The sequence below is a fragment of the Xyrauchen texanus genome, chromosome 20 (assembly GCF_025860055.1).
Source record: "Xyrauchen texanus isolate HMW12.3.18 chromosome 20, RBS_HiC_50CHRs, whole genome shotgun sequence".
NCBI lineage: Eukaryota > Metazoa > Chordata > Actinopteri > Cypriniformes > Catostomidae > Xyrauchen > Xyrauchen texanus.
This window is the reverse complement of record NC_068295.1, coordinates 25,948,705-25,966,110: the sequence shown is the minus strand read 5'-3', so window position 1 is coordinate 25,966,110 and position 17,406 is coordinate 25,948,705. Positions and strand designations below refer to the sequence as shown.

General features: G+C 36.6%; 1 protein-coding gene across 2 annotated transcripts in view; it reads left to right on the top strand.

Annotated features, from left to right (window-relative positions):
- atrnl1a (attractin-like 1a) overlaps window positions 1-17,406 on the top strand; it is a 421,271-nt gene that overhangs the window by 344,179 nt on the left and 59,686 nt on the right. For both annotated transcript variants that reach the window (XM_052150500.1, XM_052150501.1), the window contains one exon: window positions 5,119-5,220. In XM_052150500.1, the coding sequence (XP_052006460.1) occupies window positions 5,119-5,220 (102 nt within the window). The remainder of the gene's footprint in view (window positions 1-5,118; window positions 5,221-17,406) is intronic.

Below are 17,406 nucleotides of genomic sequence, written 5' to 3'. Positions count from 1 at the left end.
CCATTGGGAAACATCCTCTGCTCGCTCACTGCATTCATGGAGCCATGCGATTGAGACCTCCTGTTAGAACCAGGATCCCTTCATGGGATGTAGTGATAGTCCTTGAGGGTCTGGTTGAGACCCCCTTTGAACCTCTAGAGTCAGCGTCTGATAATTTTCTGACTCTCAAGACTCTTATGGCGATTACTTCTTTAAAATGAATTTTGGATTTGCAGGCCCTTTCCATCCTGCTTAGATTTTGCCCCAAGAATGGCTAAAGCAATTTTGCACCCTCATCCTGACTACCTGCCTAAGGTTCCTTTCTCGGCCGTACATCCGGTCACTCTTGATGCCTTCTGTTCCCCGCCGTTTACAACTCCGGATCAGGAGAAACTTCAAGGACTGTGTCCAGTCCATGCCCTTCAGGCTTACGTCCACCGCTCTAGCCAGTGGCGTAAGTCAGGGCAACTATTCATTTGCCATGGGGGCCGTAACAGGGGGGCGGCCGCCACAAAACAAACAGTGTTACATTGGGTGAGGGATGCTATTGCCCTGGCCTATGAGGCTCACGTTCAAGCTTCGCCAGTAGGTATCAGGGCTCATTCTACCAGGGGGGTCGCTTCCTCTAAAGCTTTGGCTTTGGTCCCTCTGCAGCATTTTTGTAATGCGGCAGGCTGGTCCTCTCCGCATACATTCATAAGATTTTATAGTTTGGATGATCATGCCACTCCGGGCTCTTACATCCTTGAGTCAACATCACAAGCTCATGTCTGAGACCTATCATGCTCTTGTGAGCACAACTACACAACCGTAAGGGTACAGACATCCGCAGTGCGGCGGCGTGGGTATTCTCGTTCCCAAAGTGCTAAATCAGTGCAGCATCAAAGTGTAGCTTTTGATAGGGAACGTCTCGGGTTACTTAACTGTAACCCCTGTTCTGAAAAACTGGAACGAGATGCGCCGCACTGAGAATGCTCCAAGACTGCTTGTCAGACAAAATACCTGATGATTTATAGCTCCTGGTATCGGCACATCCTGATGATGTAATCAGCAGAGGCTATAAATTCTAGTCAATTTTATGTGTTGCACACATATTCACAGCTGGTCACTCCTAAAAGACGTTCCCAAAGCGCTAAATCAGCGCAGCATCTCGTTCTGTTTTTTCAGGGAACAGTTACAGTTAAGTAACCCGAGGCATTTTTTGAGAGATACCTTTTTTATGGTAACACAAAGCTTAATATTCTGTGATTGAAAGTACAGTATACATGTTTTTTTTTTCTTCTCTCTCTCAAAAATAAATAAATATATAAATAAAAAAATATTCAGGAAAAAGCCGGAAATTAAACTTTGTTATCAGCCAGAGTTACTGTGCAGCACCATTCTGGAAAAAGGCACTGGGGATGTAGACCTATGCCTGGGTGCTTTTGATACCTAAGCTGAGAGGTCCTTTGGTACGTTTTCTATCATTTTGTGTTGAAAAGGATGAGGTGCACGCTTTTATCCTATCTTGCATCATTATACTGACCATGGGTAGCATACTTCCTTTTTACTATACAGATATTCAGTTACTATAATTTGATCATATTGCAGTCCACACACAAGTTACAATGGTTTACTATTTTAGTGTTTAATAGTAAAAAGGAACTTGCACAATATCAAAATCCCATTGTTGAAATAAAGATTAACACACTCGATAGAGCAGCATATCATGGAAAACTAACAGAAGGGTGAAAAAGCTTTGGTTGATGTTATGCTTTTGATTTGGTTATGCTATGCTTTTATGCTCTTCTATGTTCTTAAATGTAAACAAATCTACCTTTAGATCTCAATTATGTGAAGAAGAAAAAAACTTTTTTGAAAATGCTTAATTTAGCTAACAAATTTTCAGTGTTTTCTAGGCCTTGAAAATGCATGTAAATAAGTACAATCTCACAAGTCATGGATGTTTCTATAGTGGATACTTGTTTTTCTCGGAGTGTGAGTAAAACTTGCTCGCAAACCGTAGTGATGTCCTATTAGTGAGTGAATCATTATTTTAATCAGTTCTTTTCAGTGAATTAGTTGAAACGATGCACAACAGCTCTAAATGATTCGTTAGCAAAAAAAAAATCTATTTAGTAATCACAAGCTCCTGGAAAGTTAATGTATAAGTCATGAAAATTCTTTGGTCAATAAGGGTGGTAAACCTGAATTATATTACATATAATAATCAGTTGAATCTGTTGTCCTCTTTTTGTGTTCTCTTTTTCTATTTTGAGTGTTTCAAATTGATCTATGATTATCATTTGTGATTTCTATAACAGATTAAGCTTTGTTATTACACTTAGTGTGTCATATAATTTAAATCTTTCGAATAGTAGTTGATTAAAACATTGAAACAATTTTATATTTTATTGAGGGATTGCTATTTTGCATTCAGATGGCCTAAAAGTGAGAATGCATGTCTGCATTATTGGATAATTGGTTGATTAAAGGTTTGCATTATTACATCAGCCTCAGATTAGTAATTAAGACATAAATCAGGATAAACCCAGGGGAGGTGTCATTGATTCTGAAAGCCAGCCTGGAGGCAGTGAAGTTCAACCAGTACCGTACATCCTTGGAATGTGTTGTTCATTGAAGAGGATGATATACTGTAAGTAGACTGTCATTAATGAATTACTTCTAGAAGTCTATTTTATGTATCCTAATGAACTGTATCTTTCGGCTTCAGCGATGTATGTCTAAAATGGTGTAATCCTTTTGGTGTAATATATATTTTTGAAGAGGGAAGTAGTTGTAGTTGAAGGAAGTAGTTATAACTTTAACAGAAGTTATTGAAATATAGTATAAAGGAATCTTGGGATACTAAGCTTTAGTGATTTTGCTTCCATTCATTCAAGCAGTAAAACTGTGTTGTCAGGTTATGCAAGAATCAAAGCATTGCAGGCAAGAATTCAACCATTAAATCATCAGGAAATCGCTGTATTCTTATCCTTTTATTGCTATTTTGCCCAAGAAATGTGGGTCATTTCTGTTCAGCCATTCACAGCTCCCAGAAGAAGCCATTTATACCATTTGTGGATAGGGGTTTAGTGCATGACATACAGTACACAGTATAAATAGTGAGTGAGTTCAAGTGTTAGAATACAATCAATTCTGTGTGTATCTATATTCTCTAGAATATCGATGTACTTCTGCTAGTGAGTAACCTAGCTTTGTAGAAGTGGACATGTCCCCTACTTTCCAGAACTGTGAGGTTCTGATGTTTTTTGTTGTTGTTTTTGTTTTTTATTGTCCTCAATGATCACTTTCTTACATTATAGCATACATATGTATCTAGCCATCGCTTCTAAAATATATAAAAACGCTTTTGTCACTGTCAAACGTACAAAACTGACAGATCATACAGGTATTATGAAATAATTAACTATTACTTTAACCCTAAACAGACAATGGTGTTTGTTTGTCTGTTTTTTTTTTTGTTGTTTTTTTTAGCTCAACTGGTACTGGTAAAATGTATTGCTTGAATGCAAGTCACTTTGGATGAAAGTGTTTGCCAAATCCATAGTATAAATGTACACTGCTCTTTTTTTCAGTTGGGACAAAGGCAATCCAAAACACACACACACACTCACATATACAACCATTGTGTGTCAGACAAACATTGTTTACAGCATGTGGAGGTTAATTATGCATTTTATGGGCCATTTACAGGCTCTGATGAGAGATGCCACAGTGTCCTTCTAACCTTCTGAAGGACTTGTCAGGGAACATAAACCATGCTCTACTAGTGAGTTTCTTTGTCTCTTGGCCATGACACACACATTCACACATAAATGGCCCAGACTTGTTTTAACAGTCATCACTGTGACTGGACTATTAATCAACTCACAGCACCCTATCATCCTTCACCTTGACTACCTCTCATAGTCTAATATGTCTGTCCTCCTGCCACAGACAAGAGAAACTGGCAATGATACCCACTAATTATAAAAAGCACATCAAACACTGGGCTTGTAGTGTCTGAGTGACAATTAGCATTGATACACTGGAGATATTTTGATTTGAAAGTGCCATTGCCTGCAAATGAAGCAAATTAAAGGTAATAAGACTATTGACTTGGCCTGACAATAGTCAAGATGTTTAATTTTTTTTAAATTACACATCACGAGCCCAACATTGAAATGGGAAAAGTTACTGGGAATGTGTTGGGTTCTGTGCCTACAGACATTTATTTTATTGGCCACACTTACATTGCAGAACAGTTTATAAGAGCTGTGGCTCATGACACCATGGGATATCATTTTGCATACTAAAGACAGAATATAAACAGTTTTGTTCTTTGTTTTAAATGCAGGAGTCTGCCCTCAAGCTAATCAATTATAGACAGAAATAACATCTGGTTTGTAATTGTAAAAAGTCTGGATTCTGCATTAATCACATGTTAGTTCTGTTTTATGTGATGTGATCAAGGTTTATGTTTGAATTATTGCTTGAAAGTCTTTTAGATACATATAAATTGCACCTACATATGAAATGTTGAAAAAGAAAATGACCAGAAGTGAAGTTCAAAAGTTTTACAAGCATCCTAGGTAGATTCCTAATAAAAGTGGTTGGGAAAATTACCTGTGTGCAGAGCTTTATAAGCAAAGAGTGTTTACTTTCAAGAAGCTAAAAAAATTGATTTTTATTTGTTTTAAATTTTTGGTCACTGTATAATTCTCATTTCGGTCATGACAACTCTTGGAAATATTTAGCATGTTAATGTGGGTATGATATTTTCATAGGATATTGGTCTTTGCGGACTAGATCTTATACGCTGGTGCTGCTTCTCCTGCTGTGTAGCAAGTATGTAGACTTGCTATTGCTAGAACATACACAGATATACTAAGTTACTGCTGCACAATTAAGCATAAATATAATCCCCATATAGCAGATCTAGATATTAACTTAGTCATTTGTGTTCTTTCACAGTTTTGATGACTTTACTATTGTTCTAAAATGTGGTAAATATTAATAATATTTAGAAAGTTATTGTGGGAAATTTAACTGTGTTAATTTGTGTTCATTGGTATATTCGTTTTTTGTGTTTCAGTAGACATATCTGAAGTCAAGTGTCTGCACTTTTTTCATATCTTTTTCTCTCTTTTTCTTCAGCAAATAATGCGAGAGCGCCAGCAGATGGCCAGCCGTCCATTTGCCTCTGTTACTGTGGCACTTGAGACTCCTGAAGAAGAGATTTTGCAAGGCCATGTTGAGGTGGGTAACAGATCTTTGTATTTTGTATTCATGAGCTGCATCAGAATTTGTATACCCAGATATTGAGGTTTCTGTAAACAGCTGTACAACTGAAATGTTTTGTGTTCCATGACACAAAGATGACCGTTGTGGTTAAACCAAGTAAAATAAAATAAAAAACTGGTGGTTTTGCCACCAACTTTACAATTATTGGACCACTTGAGAAGGAGTGACCTTTTCTTTTATTTGTATTCATCATTTTGAGTATGACATGTCCTCAGTTTTCATTGCATTATTATGGAACAGTAAATTGTCCAATGTATGCATACTTCAAAAACTCAGCAGATGTTGTAGGTCATCAGGGTATTTTCTTGTTCTTATTATTATTGCCTACATTTTTAAGAATACTGACGATTCGGACCTACTCATTTGACAGTGCTTTTGGCATATGATATAGTCGGGAAGTAGGCATATTTGGAAGCTGAGATGGTCTCTGAACAAGCTCTGGAAGTGCAATGTGTCCACCCTTTCTTAGTCACTTGATTGTCATCTACAGACCATATTTGTCTGCATTCTTCTAGTAGCAGTAAATGTAATGAGTTCTTGGCTTTCTGGATATGCTGTTGTTTTGTTTGTATATTGCTTCCAAAAATGTGAAGTCTTAAAATACTATTGATATGCTGATGTATTAGTCGCATCACTTTTTACATAGTCCCTGTTACATTCCCTATTAACCTGTTGATACGCACCCCCTTTTTGAGCACAAACCATGAAAATATGAATATCTTTTGAAAGAAGACACTTTGGGCTTTATTTCCCAAGAATTAATATATGTTGTTATTTCTTAAATTTGCAATGTTCTCAAAGCCACAAGTCTAAAGATGTTATGTTTCAAATTTTAAGATGATCTAACAAAAAATTTTAGCTTTTTTCTCTGTAAAATCGCTGCCGGTGTACAGAGTAAAATAAAGGCTCCGCCTTTCAAGACGGCACAAAATCTGACTGCACTGCTTGGCTATTATGAATAAAACTGCTCTCCATTTTTAAAAATAGACTTCGGAGACAGGCTCATTTTGTTTATGGGACTCTAATATATAAGATCATATACAGTTTTACAACATGAATGCTGCTCAGTTTGCATAGTTTGTTGAAGAACGATGACGAAGGGTAATTCTTCCAGGTGAGATCTCATGTAAACAATGGAGAATATATCAATATTTCTCCGATTTATCACTTTTATGGACAAAAAGTGCTATTGGATATTTTTCAATGAATGCTTGTCGTGGACAATTGACCCAAGTGTGGCGAACTGGATTCATCTGGCCATCACATTTTCATAAAAAAGGTATGTAGTCCCGTTTTGATATTGCGTGTTTTCATTTGTACTCCTGGCACAAATAACTAAATTGCTGTATCTGGAGGATTGCTATCGTGAAACAGAGATCGGATATCAATGTTGAACCCTTAGACCTTTGAAAAGTTGTATAATTCGTTAACATTAATTACATTTATAGACTGTAAATTATATATTAAATGTAAGCAGAGTGATGTCACTACCACGTGCGGGTGATTGCGTATCAACAGGTAAGAGGGTGAACACATAGTAAATTGCAGCTATTACCTCATTCAGATGGAATCAAACAACATCTGTTGTAACAGTGTAGAAGCCATTTAGCATAATTGCATAATATGTGAGTGAATATTCTCATGTGTTAAGCAGCAAGGCCAAAGAGCAGGGCCATCATCACATTTCATGCCTAAGTTGGTTGGTAAGCACAGGCTTTGAATGGATGCTTTCAACCGGCCCCTAGCATTTCACTCAGATTGACTATTGCAATAAAAGTGGAAATGTGCATGTCCAACTACTTTCTACTGAGATTCTTTGGAATATTGGTCATTTTGGACTGTTCTTCACTACATTTCTTTTCAGAAAGTTAAATGTTTTGGTAGATTTTAAAAAAAGTCAAATTGATGTGAAAAGATCACTTCACATACATTTTAAATAGTGATTACTTGACATATACTTTTCAGAAAACCACTTTTTAGCATAAACTAACTCATGTAGAATAAACTCATCCCTTCAGTGTTATTCATTTTACCTCATATAACCAAAGTGATGAAAGTTATGTCTCAATAACATCAACTGAATCAATTTGAGTTGTCATTTTGTACATACTGATTGTGCTTCAGATGATATGTGCTGAGATCTCCTCTTCAAATTCATCCTGTTAGAGCAGTAAGCTCATCTACTGTATATCCATCTCAGTCTTTTTATGTTACAGTTCTGTCTTCTCTCATTTGTTTCAAAGAGGCACACTTTTTAAAAAGAAATAAAAAAAACATCTGCAAGCTCAGATTCTCAATTTCAAAAATCTCAATTGAGAAGTCAAACAAATGTTTGGCAGTCTATTATTTATTTGGAAGGCTCCTTTATCTCACAGCACATACATCTGCAATGTGCTGTCATGTAGGAGTGTGTTGGATAAGAGCTCTAGAAACATTTATGGAAATCGGGATGTGCTTTCAAAATACAGCTAAACCTCAAAAACTTTTCTAAATTTCTGTAGAATAACTTGTCTCACCAGATAACTGATAATTGATAGTATAACAGTGACTGCTTAAAGCATGCTAGATCTGAAGTCATCAATATCTTGACTGGAGTATGTGAGAAACTTTCTCAGTTGTCGTCACTGTCACCTCTTCAACTCTTTAGATGCAAACAAAATTCTAAACATATTCTGCAGTGCAACAGTTCCTCTGATGAATTTTTCTGACTCTTAAGATTCTTTCATGAACGTTGCTCTTTTTACCTCTAACTTTGTTCCATTGTTCTCTGCCTTACAGTTTTTTTCACACACTCATCTTTGTGTTGCCCTATGATGTGGAGAGGCCTGTGTGCTATCTTTCTTGCGAGGCAATCTTGCAGTTGAACTGTCTTTTTGTGAGTTTTTGTGAACTGACAACCGGTTATCCTTTCTGCCTTGCTAAATATGCAGTCAGTCACAGAGTTAAAAGCTGGAGTGAAAGTTAATTGTGTTAGCAATCCTGACCACAGAGTCTGACTCAAGATTAGTGGTCTCATTTGTCAAGAGATGCATAAAATTATTGTAAATGTGAACATACAACAAATTCCTAAATGTTTATGCATACGTACATTTTCTAGTCAGTTTCTGCCTTTATGAATACTGATTTGTTTCCTTTCAAACTAGCAATGCACCAATGAATCGGCCAAACACTGGTATTGGCCGACAAAAACAATTATCAGACATTAGCTGATTGTTAAATAACAGCTGATGATCAATGCAGATTATTTCCTATGAATTAAAAATGTGCAGGAAAATGCATCAGACAATTAGCCTACAACTCTTACTTTGAATTACTTTGCAATTCTGCTGTCATTGTATTCAGTTATTCGTGCATCATCAAGGTCATGTGAGCCCGATGCGATTTATGTTTTTTGTTTCAGTGTTTCCTTTATAACTGAAACCAGTTACTCTGAAACATGGACAACATATAGAAATACAGAGAATAAAGTTATTATTACAATTTATATCGAGTATCAGTGTTATGAAACAAGGTAGCATAAAAAAGCAGAAAAACCAAACTAGTGCTATCAGCTGATATTGTTAATAAATGTTGCTTTACATTTTTTTATCGGTGCAACACTTCCTTAAACGTAATGTAAATCCATGGAATTTAGGATCAAATCTGATTGTATCGATGCATTTTATGAATGAGGCCCCAGGACTCAACAAACAGAAAAAAATAAGACTCAACTCATGTGAAACTGCAGCTAAAGCACCTGATATCAGAGCTAACCTTATTTAGCTGAAGTAAGAAAATATTATTTGCAAACAATTGTTTTTAAACCTCAGCTCAGTGATTGCTAACTGTTTGATCGAGAGAGACATAAATCTTTGAGTCTTAGATTATTTATTGGGTTTATGGAAGTGTTCCACAGTGGGATTTAATGACATGCAAGAAATAAAATGCAGGTAAATCATGTGTTAGCATATGATTGCAGTAGCCTGCATGACCTTGCTGCATTATAAAACAAGAAGTGAGTCATTAGCATAGATCTTCACATCAGTGTCCATATAACGTCTATACAACATCATAAAGCTGATGAGGCTGCAGCCAAGAGCCCCTGAACAATGGCAAAAATATTGCTTTGCGTGTCGAGTGATTGATAACCGCCTAGTGTTTTTGTAACACTTGAATCAATTGAATCAATTTGATATTTTATATTTTAATACCCTGTATTTAGTTTTTTTCTAATTTACTTTCAGTGGATGGTGGGATGTGCAGTGTGGTGTGAAGATAAAGACTACTGTATTTATAACACTTAGGGAGCAGTTTGACCAGGCAAAGAAGACCTTTTCTTACACACATGCACATAGGAACAAATCCATGCACATTCACTGATTTTGAAACATTAGAACATATTTAGCATCTTAAACAGGTGCTTTTGTAATCAGAGCTGGGGGAAGCAGTGTAACACAAATCTCTGGTCCACCATGACCCATGAGACGGAGTCTTGCCTATAAATTGTTACATCTTGCATGAGCGTTTGTATCGGGAAATCAATAGTATGGCTGATGGAGACAGTGATGTTATTTTAGACAATTTATCCCTTCAATACTTTTCTCTTTATTTAGCCTTTTCTGTGATCCGCTGAAAAGTTTTCTGTTCATTCTTCCAGATTTCTGTCATTTAGAAACTGTACATTTTGAAATAATCAATACTCAATTTTTGACCTTGACATAAATGAGAGGGAAGTGATCCTACGACAAATAAATTGTAGAATGGAGCATCATTCTCAATCAACATTTGAGCTTGTGATACATTTTTTCATGTGAATGTGATTCCTGTACATATAGTCGGCAATATGTCTGAGAGCTTTGTTTAGCATGAGGAAAACAAATTCCAGTCACCTTAGTTACCCATTTATTCCAGTGGTGAAAATTAAAGAAATATCGAATTGAGTAAACACTCCAAAATGTCTTTTTGTTGGTAAAGCTTATATTATTTTGCAATCCAATTAAATAAAAGCTAGACAAAGACTGCTATGAATGGAATATAAGAGACTCATTAAATCACACATGTGTTTGCAAGCAAAAACATAGGCCTTGTGTTGCAAGCAATAATATGAAAGAATATTTGACAAGGACTTTATTGCCGTTGAAAACCATCAATAGGAAGCAGAGCAATGAAAGGTTCTCAGCTCATAACTGCACAACTGCTGTCATAACTAGCATCCAGCCCTCAAGTATCTACTAGGTGGTAATGGACTGAGAACACATACTTGGACAAGCTACACATCCTTGGACAAGCTAGATGTAGATTGCTGGATAGTGATAGCAGTTATTTTAGCCCTATATCCTTTTGAAAGAAAAGGTACAATCTTGGTAAGATGTATAATGTTTGTGTAAGTGCTTGTTTACCCTTTCCAACTTTTCTCTAATACACTAAGACAAAACATATACATATCTGATGATATTCATAATGTTATAACCAATTTATTTCACTCTGTGCATTCAGATTGTGGAGATGCAACTACACCCTGGGTACCAATAGTTCAATTTAGCTATTGTTAGATTTCGGAGCTAAGAATGACTAATCACTCTCCAAACAGCCTCACTTCAATATTACTTCATTACTTAAGGTAACTGCTTGGCTACAGTTAAACGTTTCACTCTGGCCAGCTCTTCTATTGATGTTAGGAAGCTGAGACTGGTGGGAGCAATCTGAGAGAAGACAACAGTAGTCCTGCGAGCAGGAACTCAAGCATCTGTTCCTTGAGCTGTCTATCTCTGGACTACTCTTATTAAAACAATCTCAGCTATTCATATACACATTGGCAATGTGTTCCCTGTCTGTTTCACTTCTCTCTCTTTCTTTCTTTTCTTTCTTTCTTTCTTTCTTTCTTTCTTTCTTTCTTTCTCTGTCTTTTCTAACTCATCAGGAGACAGCAGTGTTTAACATTAAAGACATTCAATAAGCCATGTTTTCTTTATCCTTGCAAACAGATTTTCAGTCACTGGTTAATTCCAAATAAGGAGAAATATTAGATCGCTGTCTTGATGAACAGCACACAGTTCCTTTTTATGTTAAAATACTTTGCTTATCACAGTTTAATATGCAGAAGACATTTGTAGGTTTACTTTCTGAAAAGTGTAAACACTTTGGCACTTTCAAAACATTGCTCTATGTGTTTGAGAGTTCTGACTTGTAAAAGTATGGCTAGAAAATTGTGTGATTTTTGGGACGGGACTACCTGTTTGGGCAAAAAATGGAAGACTATTGAGTGTCTGGGAACTTGTTTGGAAGCAATCATTTTTGCCATTTTGCCTATTGCCAATAGTAGGACAGAACTTAAACACTTCACCTTTAAACAGTTGTATGGCAAAACCAATGATATCAACAAGACACAGATTCATCTCTTTGCTCTTTCCCAGTCATTGTTCAAAGGTTTTGGACACTTTAATCAAAGCTAAACCTACGCAGCGCTTTGAGCAAGCTCAACATAATACTTAGCTCTGGTGTTCTAACGGATGTCTTGTCAGGGTGCTGGTGTCTGTCACATCTCATCTCTGTCCAAAACACCTCCCAGATCGATGATCCATGAAGGGTTTTTATTAAATGCTCATAAATCCTACTGCTGCCCCAGAGCTCAACTGTGCTCAGGGCAATGCTAAGCTTTAGTTCATGGTGGGGTTACATGTAAAGAGTTTTACTGTTCCAGAGTCAGAAGGAAATTGGGCATTGTAATATTTAACACTTTATTTATATTTTCCCTGTAATGGCTCATAGTGGGACAGTAAGACCAGAGAACCAGGGGTACACCTACCCCACAAAAAGTTAGATTTTGCATTGTTAAATCTAGAATTACATAATGAATCACAAATAATCTCTCACACATCTGTCTTGACAACAATACAACACCAGATTAAATTGCCCCAGAACTGTTAAAATATTGTCTCGTTAAATTCGTTAAGAGCATTTGTTAAAAAGCAGTTTAAAAGTGAATCAGTAGGTGCTTTCACACATACATCCTTTTCTGGAGAATTAACCGCATTTTTCTGTTTAGAGGTCATGCGTGAACAATACAGGTAAATTAGCACTGCAGTTTCCCGGAATGAGAACTTACGTTTCTGTTTTGATGGTTTATGTGAACAAAGCCGTAAGATTAACAGTTTGACCAGGTACAAGGTGTTTTCAAGTGTGATAATGGCTATTGTTATAATGTTGACTTATAATATTGATGATATGCAAAATTATATCCAGTATGATATAAGTTAAAAGGAACACATTTCTGGCCACATTTGGTTTCGATGAATGGATCCTCAAGCCCTAATGTTGAGATTTGGGGATATACAAGATTAGGAAATACTGAGTAACTTCAGATTTATTTGATCAAATCTGGCAACTGTCTGCTGAACTCAGTTAAAGGAAGAATAGCTCAATCTGCCTCTTGACCTGAAGTTGATCCTCGTCTCCATCTCACTTAACCCTTATTTGTAGTTTAGCAAATATCAATTTCTTAATAGACTTCAACAAACCTCACAATCCTACTTAACTAATCCTTAGCCTGAACCTTGACCTTAGTCATTCATGTTCCCTTGGGGTAAAGGTGCCCTCAGAGAACATTTCACCTTAAGAAACACCACCCAACCACTATCTGGCTTCTTCTTAGTCAGGCCCTTTATTGATGTGAAAAGGCAGTGCTTGGAAAGTGCATTCACGGATAACGGACTATGATCCATATTAAAGATGCGGTAAGCAATTTTTTAATGTAAAGGTATGCAAAAAAGATTCCTACTGCCTGAAAGATATTAATGAAGTACAGTAAGTGTCGTGAGATATCTCAGCAGTCTCTGTGATAGCTTTAGACTCTGTAAACAGCCTACAAAAATGTGTCCGTGGGCCGCAGTTTCTTTTGCTTTGGACCTGTTAATAATTTTCTTCGTTCTCATAGTATTGTAGTTGCAGCTACTGTATGTATGTATGTGTATATATATATATATATATATATATATATATATATATATATATATATATATATATATATATATATATATATATATATTCAGACATTTTTGAACACTTAAGTCAGAATTAAAATGAATGTTTTTCATTGCATTAGAAATAAAATAACAAGGCAAATGGCATCTGCAATCACTTGGTGCTAGAACTTTTCTCTGAAATAACAATAACAATAAATATTTTTATTACAAGTAATTTTAAATGCATTTATGAAGTCAGTTCCCCTCATTAACTATAGATATGTTCCACTAACGTTTGACAACCAAGAAGTTTCCAAATAATTTAATCTTCATCTTGGTCTGTGTATATATATATATGTTGTTTTATAGTTTAAAATGTAAAAATTCTTGTTGTCCAATGTTTTGCTTAACATATGCGGAATCTTTCTTTAAAATAGATGTTACATGATTTAAAATTTTGTGATGTAATGCAAAGACAGTTATGCATTTTTTTAAATGTGACTTAAGTGTCCAAATAGTTTTTGAGGCCACTGTATTTTACAGGCTGGTAAAAATGCCTATCAATGTTAGATTTTGGTTACCGACAAGCTTTGTCGATCAGTGCTGTACATTTGGATTCAAAGTTTTATTAGCTGTTCTGCCAATATTAGTTAAAGAGTGTCTAGGAAAGAACCATTAGCCAATGGCACTGGTTCAATAGTCTTGAAGTCCAGGGGTCATTAACCTGTTATCAATCAATCCATTAGCGGTCTAATATAACTCTGTGTTTTGACTCTACCAGAACTCTCTCTGCCCAGATAAATCTAAGTGTGGGTATCATAGCCCTCTCATGCGAAACACTCAAATGCCTGTGTGATGAGGAATAGGGTGGGGCCGGGTCGTGACAATGCACGCTCCGCCCCAATTGAGCTAATCAGTCGAGGAGAGGGATTAGGACAGCCGGATGCAGCAGTTTGGGAGAGAGAGAGCTAGACGCAGCTGCCGTGTTTGCGTTTGTGTTTTGTGTATTTTTGTTTAAGTTAACATTAAATAATACTTAATCGGTTCAGCCACTTCCTGCCTCCTCCTTACCCATCCTTATACTGATATATTGATGCCAAAACCCAGGAAGGAGGATGGATGCACTGTCATGGAGTTCTCCCCACTGCTGTCTGCCCAAAGGAGCTGCCATAGCCATCCGCCTGGGGACAGAGGAGTCGCTGCCAGCTGCCTAGACGCAGAGGAACGGCCGCCTACCATGAGGGGCGGAGGGGCTCGCTGCTGGCTGGCAGAACGCGGAGGGGTTTTCTCCACCAGGGGTTGGAGCTGTTGTCCGCTAGAGTGTGGAGGAGTGGTCAATGTACGATGTACGTCATGCCCGGGGGTTCCTCGGCCTGAGGCAAATGAGGGCAAAGTGTTGGGGACAGGGCATGTGCAGTCATGGCCCGGCCCCGCCCTCCTCCTTGTCACAGCATGATTGCAGTGGTTGAGGTCATTGTGTGTAATCTTGTGTATTTACTGTGTATGGACACATATAGTTGATGGAAGTGATGCAGAATATGTTGATTCAAGATAGATTAGAGTGACACCTGCACCTTATTCACTTTTGAGGTAAAAAAGTTAGGGTAGATCATTGTTTAAATTGTGTTTTTTATGTTTAGTTGTACTTTGCTATTTCTTTAATATTGTTAATTTAATGTGTAAGTATTTTGTAATAGCACACATATAATGTCCCTACTACCTGACAGATATAACTGAAATATCTTTTCCACCATTGGGCAGAACAGTTCTGAGCATGGTAAGTAATGGTTGCAGTAGTATATTTACTTGATAATGGTTCGGAGTGGTACAATTACAAATCATTCCCAGCCAGTATTTCTTAGCACAGTTAGCTAATCAAACTAAGTCCAGAGAACTGTGCTGGTGGAATGGCTTTAGTGGCATGGCGATTCAGGATTGGTCACTTGCCCAGTCAAAAAATTTATCATAACTGTACCAACGAGCCTGGTTCAGTACAGAACGGCAGTGTTCAGCCACAGAAACCATTCGACAAGATGGTAGAACAGTGCCATTTGAAAGCTCTAGCCACTGTAAAAATCAAAGAAGATTAAGGAGAGTATCCCTTCCATTTTTTGCCATTCAAAAACACTCTCCACCTGTGAGCCATTTTTCACATTCAGGATTGCTGACGTGTCTTTTAAGGGCAGGATTTTGGAGAAAGGCCTTGTACAGTTTGCAAAACGGAAGTTAGATATACTGAAATCCCTTGCAACACCTTTATGTTTTGTGATTTCCCATCAAAATAATAAATATATTTCATATATTAATGAGAACTATTATAGAATTGTGATTTCACACTGAAATATTCCTTATTCTGCACTCAATACTCTTGCAGAAAATGATTTATGTGTAATGAGTACTAGATTACTAAAGTACAAGATTTTGAATGGATTCTGTAGACAGACAAAGAATCTGGATTTATTATATATTTTTCTTATAAATTTATAAATTGAATCTCTATGATTTCAACTTTATCTTATTAAATGTACTGTGTAATGCATTTTCCACACATTTTCAACTGGCTGACCTGAATTGACGTCTCCTTCATTTTTCAATGTCATAGTGCTGTTGAAAGAGGCTGTGATTCCTGTCTACCCTAGAGATTAGGAATGCTTAAAAGTTAAACCCTCGTTTGTCGAGGAGATTCAGAGTCTTAGGTCAAAACCCTTGAGGGGGCCTGTCAGGAAAAAATCTTTCATCCAAAATGCCACTGCTCATCAAGACTCTCTGCAAATCCTGATTGCTTCTCTCTTAGCTCTTTAAGATCAAAAGATAAGATAACACATATATATATATATATATATATATATATATATATATATATATATATGTATATATATATTTGTAGAAAGTTATAAAGTTCTCAAGGAACGCTAATTTTCTGTATGGACTTCTATTTCCATTTATATGTTATAAATGTTTATGATAACACAAGAAAGAGAAAAGAGAGATTAATTGGAAAGAATACTGATTGAAAGAGACAAATAAATAAAATAAAGAATGAAAGGACCAGCCAGTTTATCTCAGAAACAGAAGTACCTACAGATCACACATAATCGTGATAAAGGAGCTGTACTCGCCAGGCTTCAATATGTGTACAAATATGTTGTTTTGCAAAGCTTTATTTCTGCCTAGACTGTAAGTAATTATGTTGTTCATAAACAACAGATGTCTCCATGGCAGACAACATGGCCCTGAGTTAAATTTGCATTATCCTCCATAACTGGCACAGGGCATTCAAATGTCGTAGCAGATTTTGCTTTTGATGCGGTTGATTTCACACCCATAACTTTCTGCATCAATTAATTTCTTTTCTTTGGGTACTTCCTTGAACTACCTCTGCCTCTCCATTAAGAGTTACTCTTATCTCTTAATGATGGCTGTGTTCTTTTTCTCCCTTTGTGTTTTTAATCAATATCTTCATTCTCAAAAAGACAAAAAAAAATCAATATTGGATTTGGAGCAAACAATTTCTGAAATTATGGGTTGTGTAATGATTCATGCTGGTTTTTCCGTCCACACATGTGAGCTGCCCATGTCTTAAAGACTGAAAATACATTAATCTTTGCTGTTAGTAACAAGAGAGTGAGTGAAGGAGATCTACCTTTTGTGTTTGGGGGGGAAAGTCGTGGCTTTTGCTGAACATTTGGGAGATGATTAATTTGTTGTTCATGTAGACTGCCCTTTCTGCCCCAAAGCAGTAATATAATAGTACACTTACTCTCCTTCTGTCTCTCTGTTTTCCCTCTCTGCAATTAAAACGGAAATTTAGCAATGGGCCTCTGTGTCGGGATCGTCCTTTTTATATCTTGGAACTGGTTAATGAATCTGTCTGTGAAGCTTCACATAACCAGCACAATAAGCTCCCTTAAGACCTCGAGTGCTGCAGTACTGGAGGAATGTTGAAGGCCAAATGAGATTAAAGTTGTAGCCATGTTAAAGAAAAAAAGCATACAGTTCTATATGTTTTTCAACAACTAATACAAGTGCAGCCAGAGTTTGTTCTCTCTCTCTCTCTCTCTCTCTCTCTTGTTTTCTCTATCTAATTATTTATAAACATTTTTAGGGGAAAAAATGGAAAGTGAACAATATTTTTGGCACCCTCATTGCAGTTGGCCTTGTGGTTAGTGTTCTTTGAAATTTTGAGCTGTTGTGATCATTT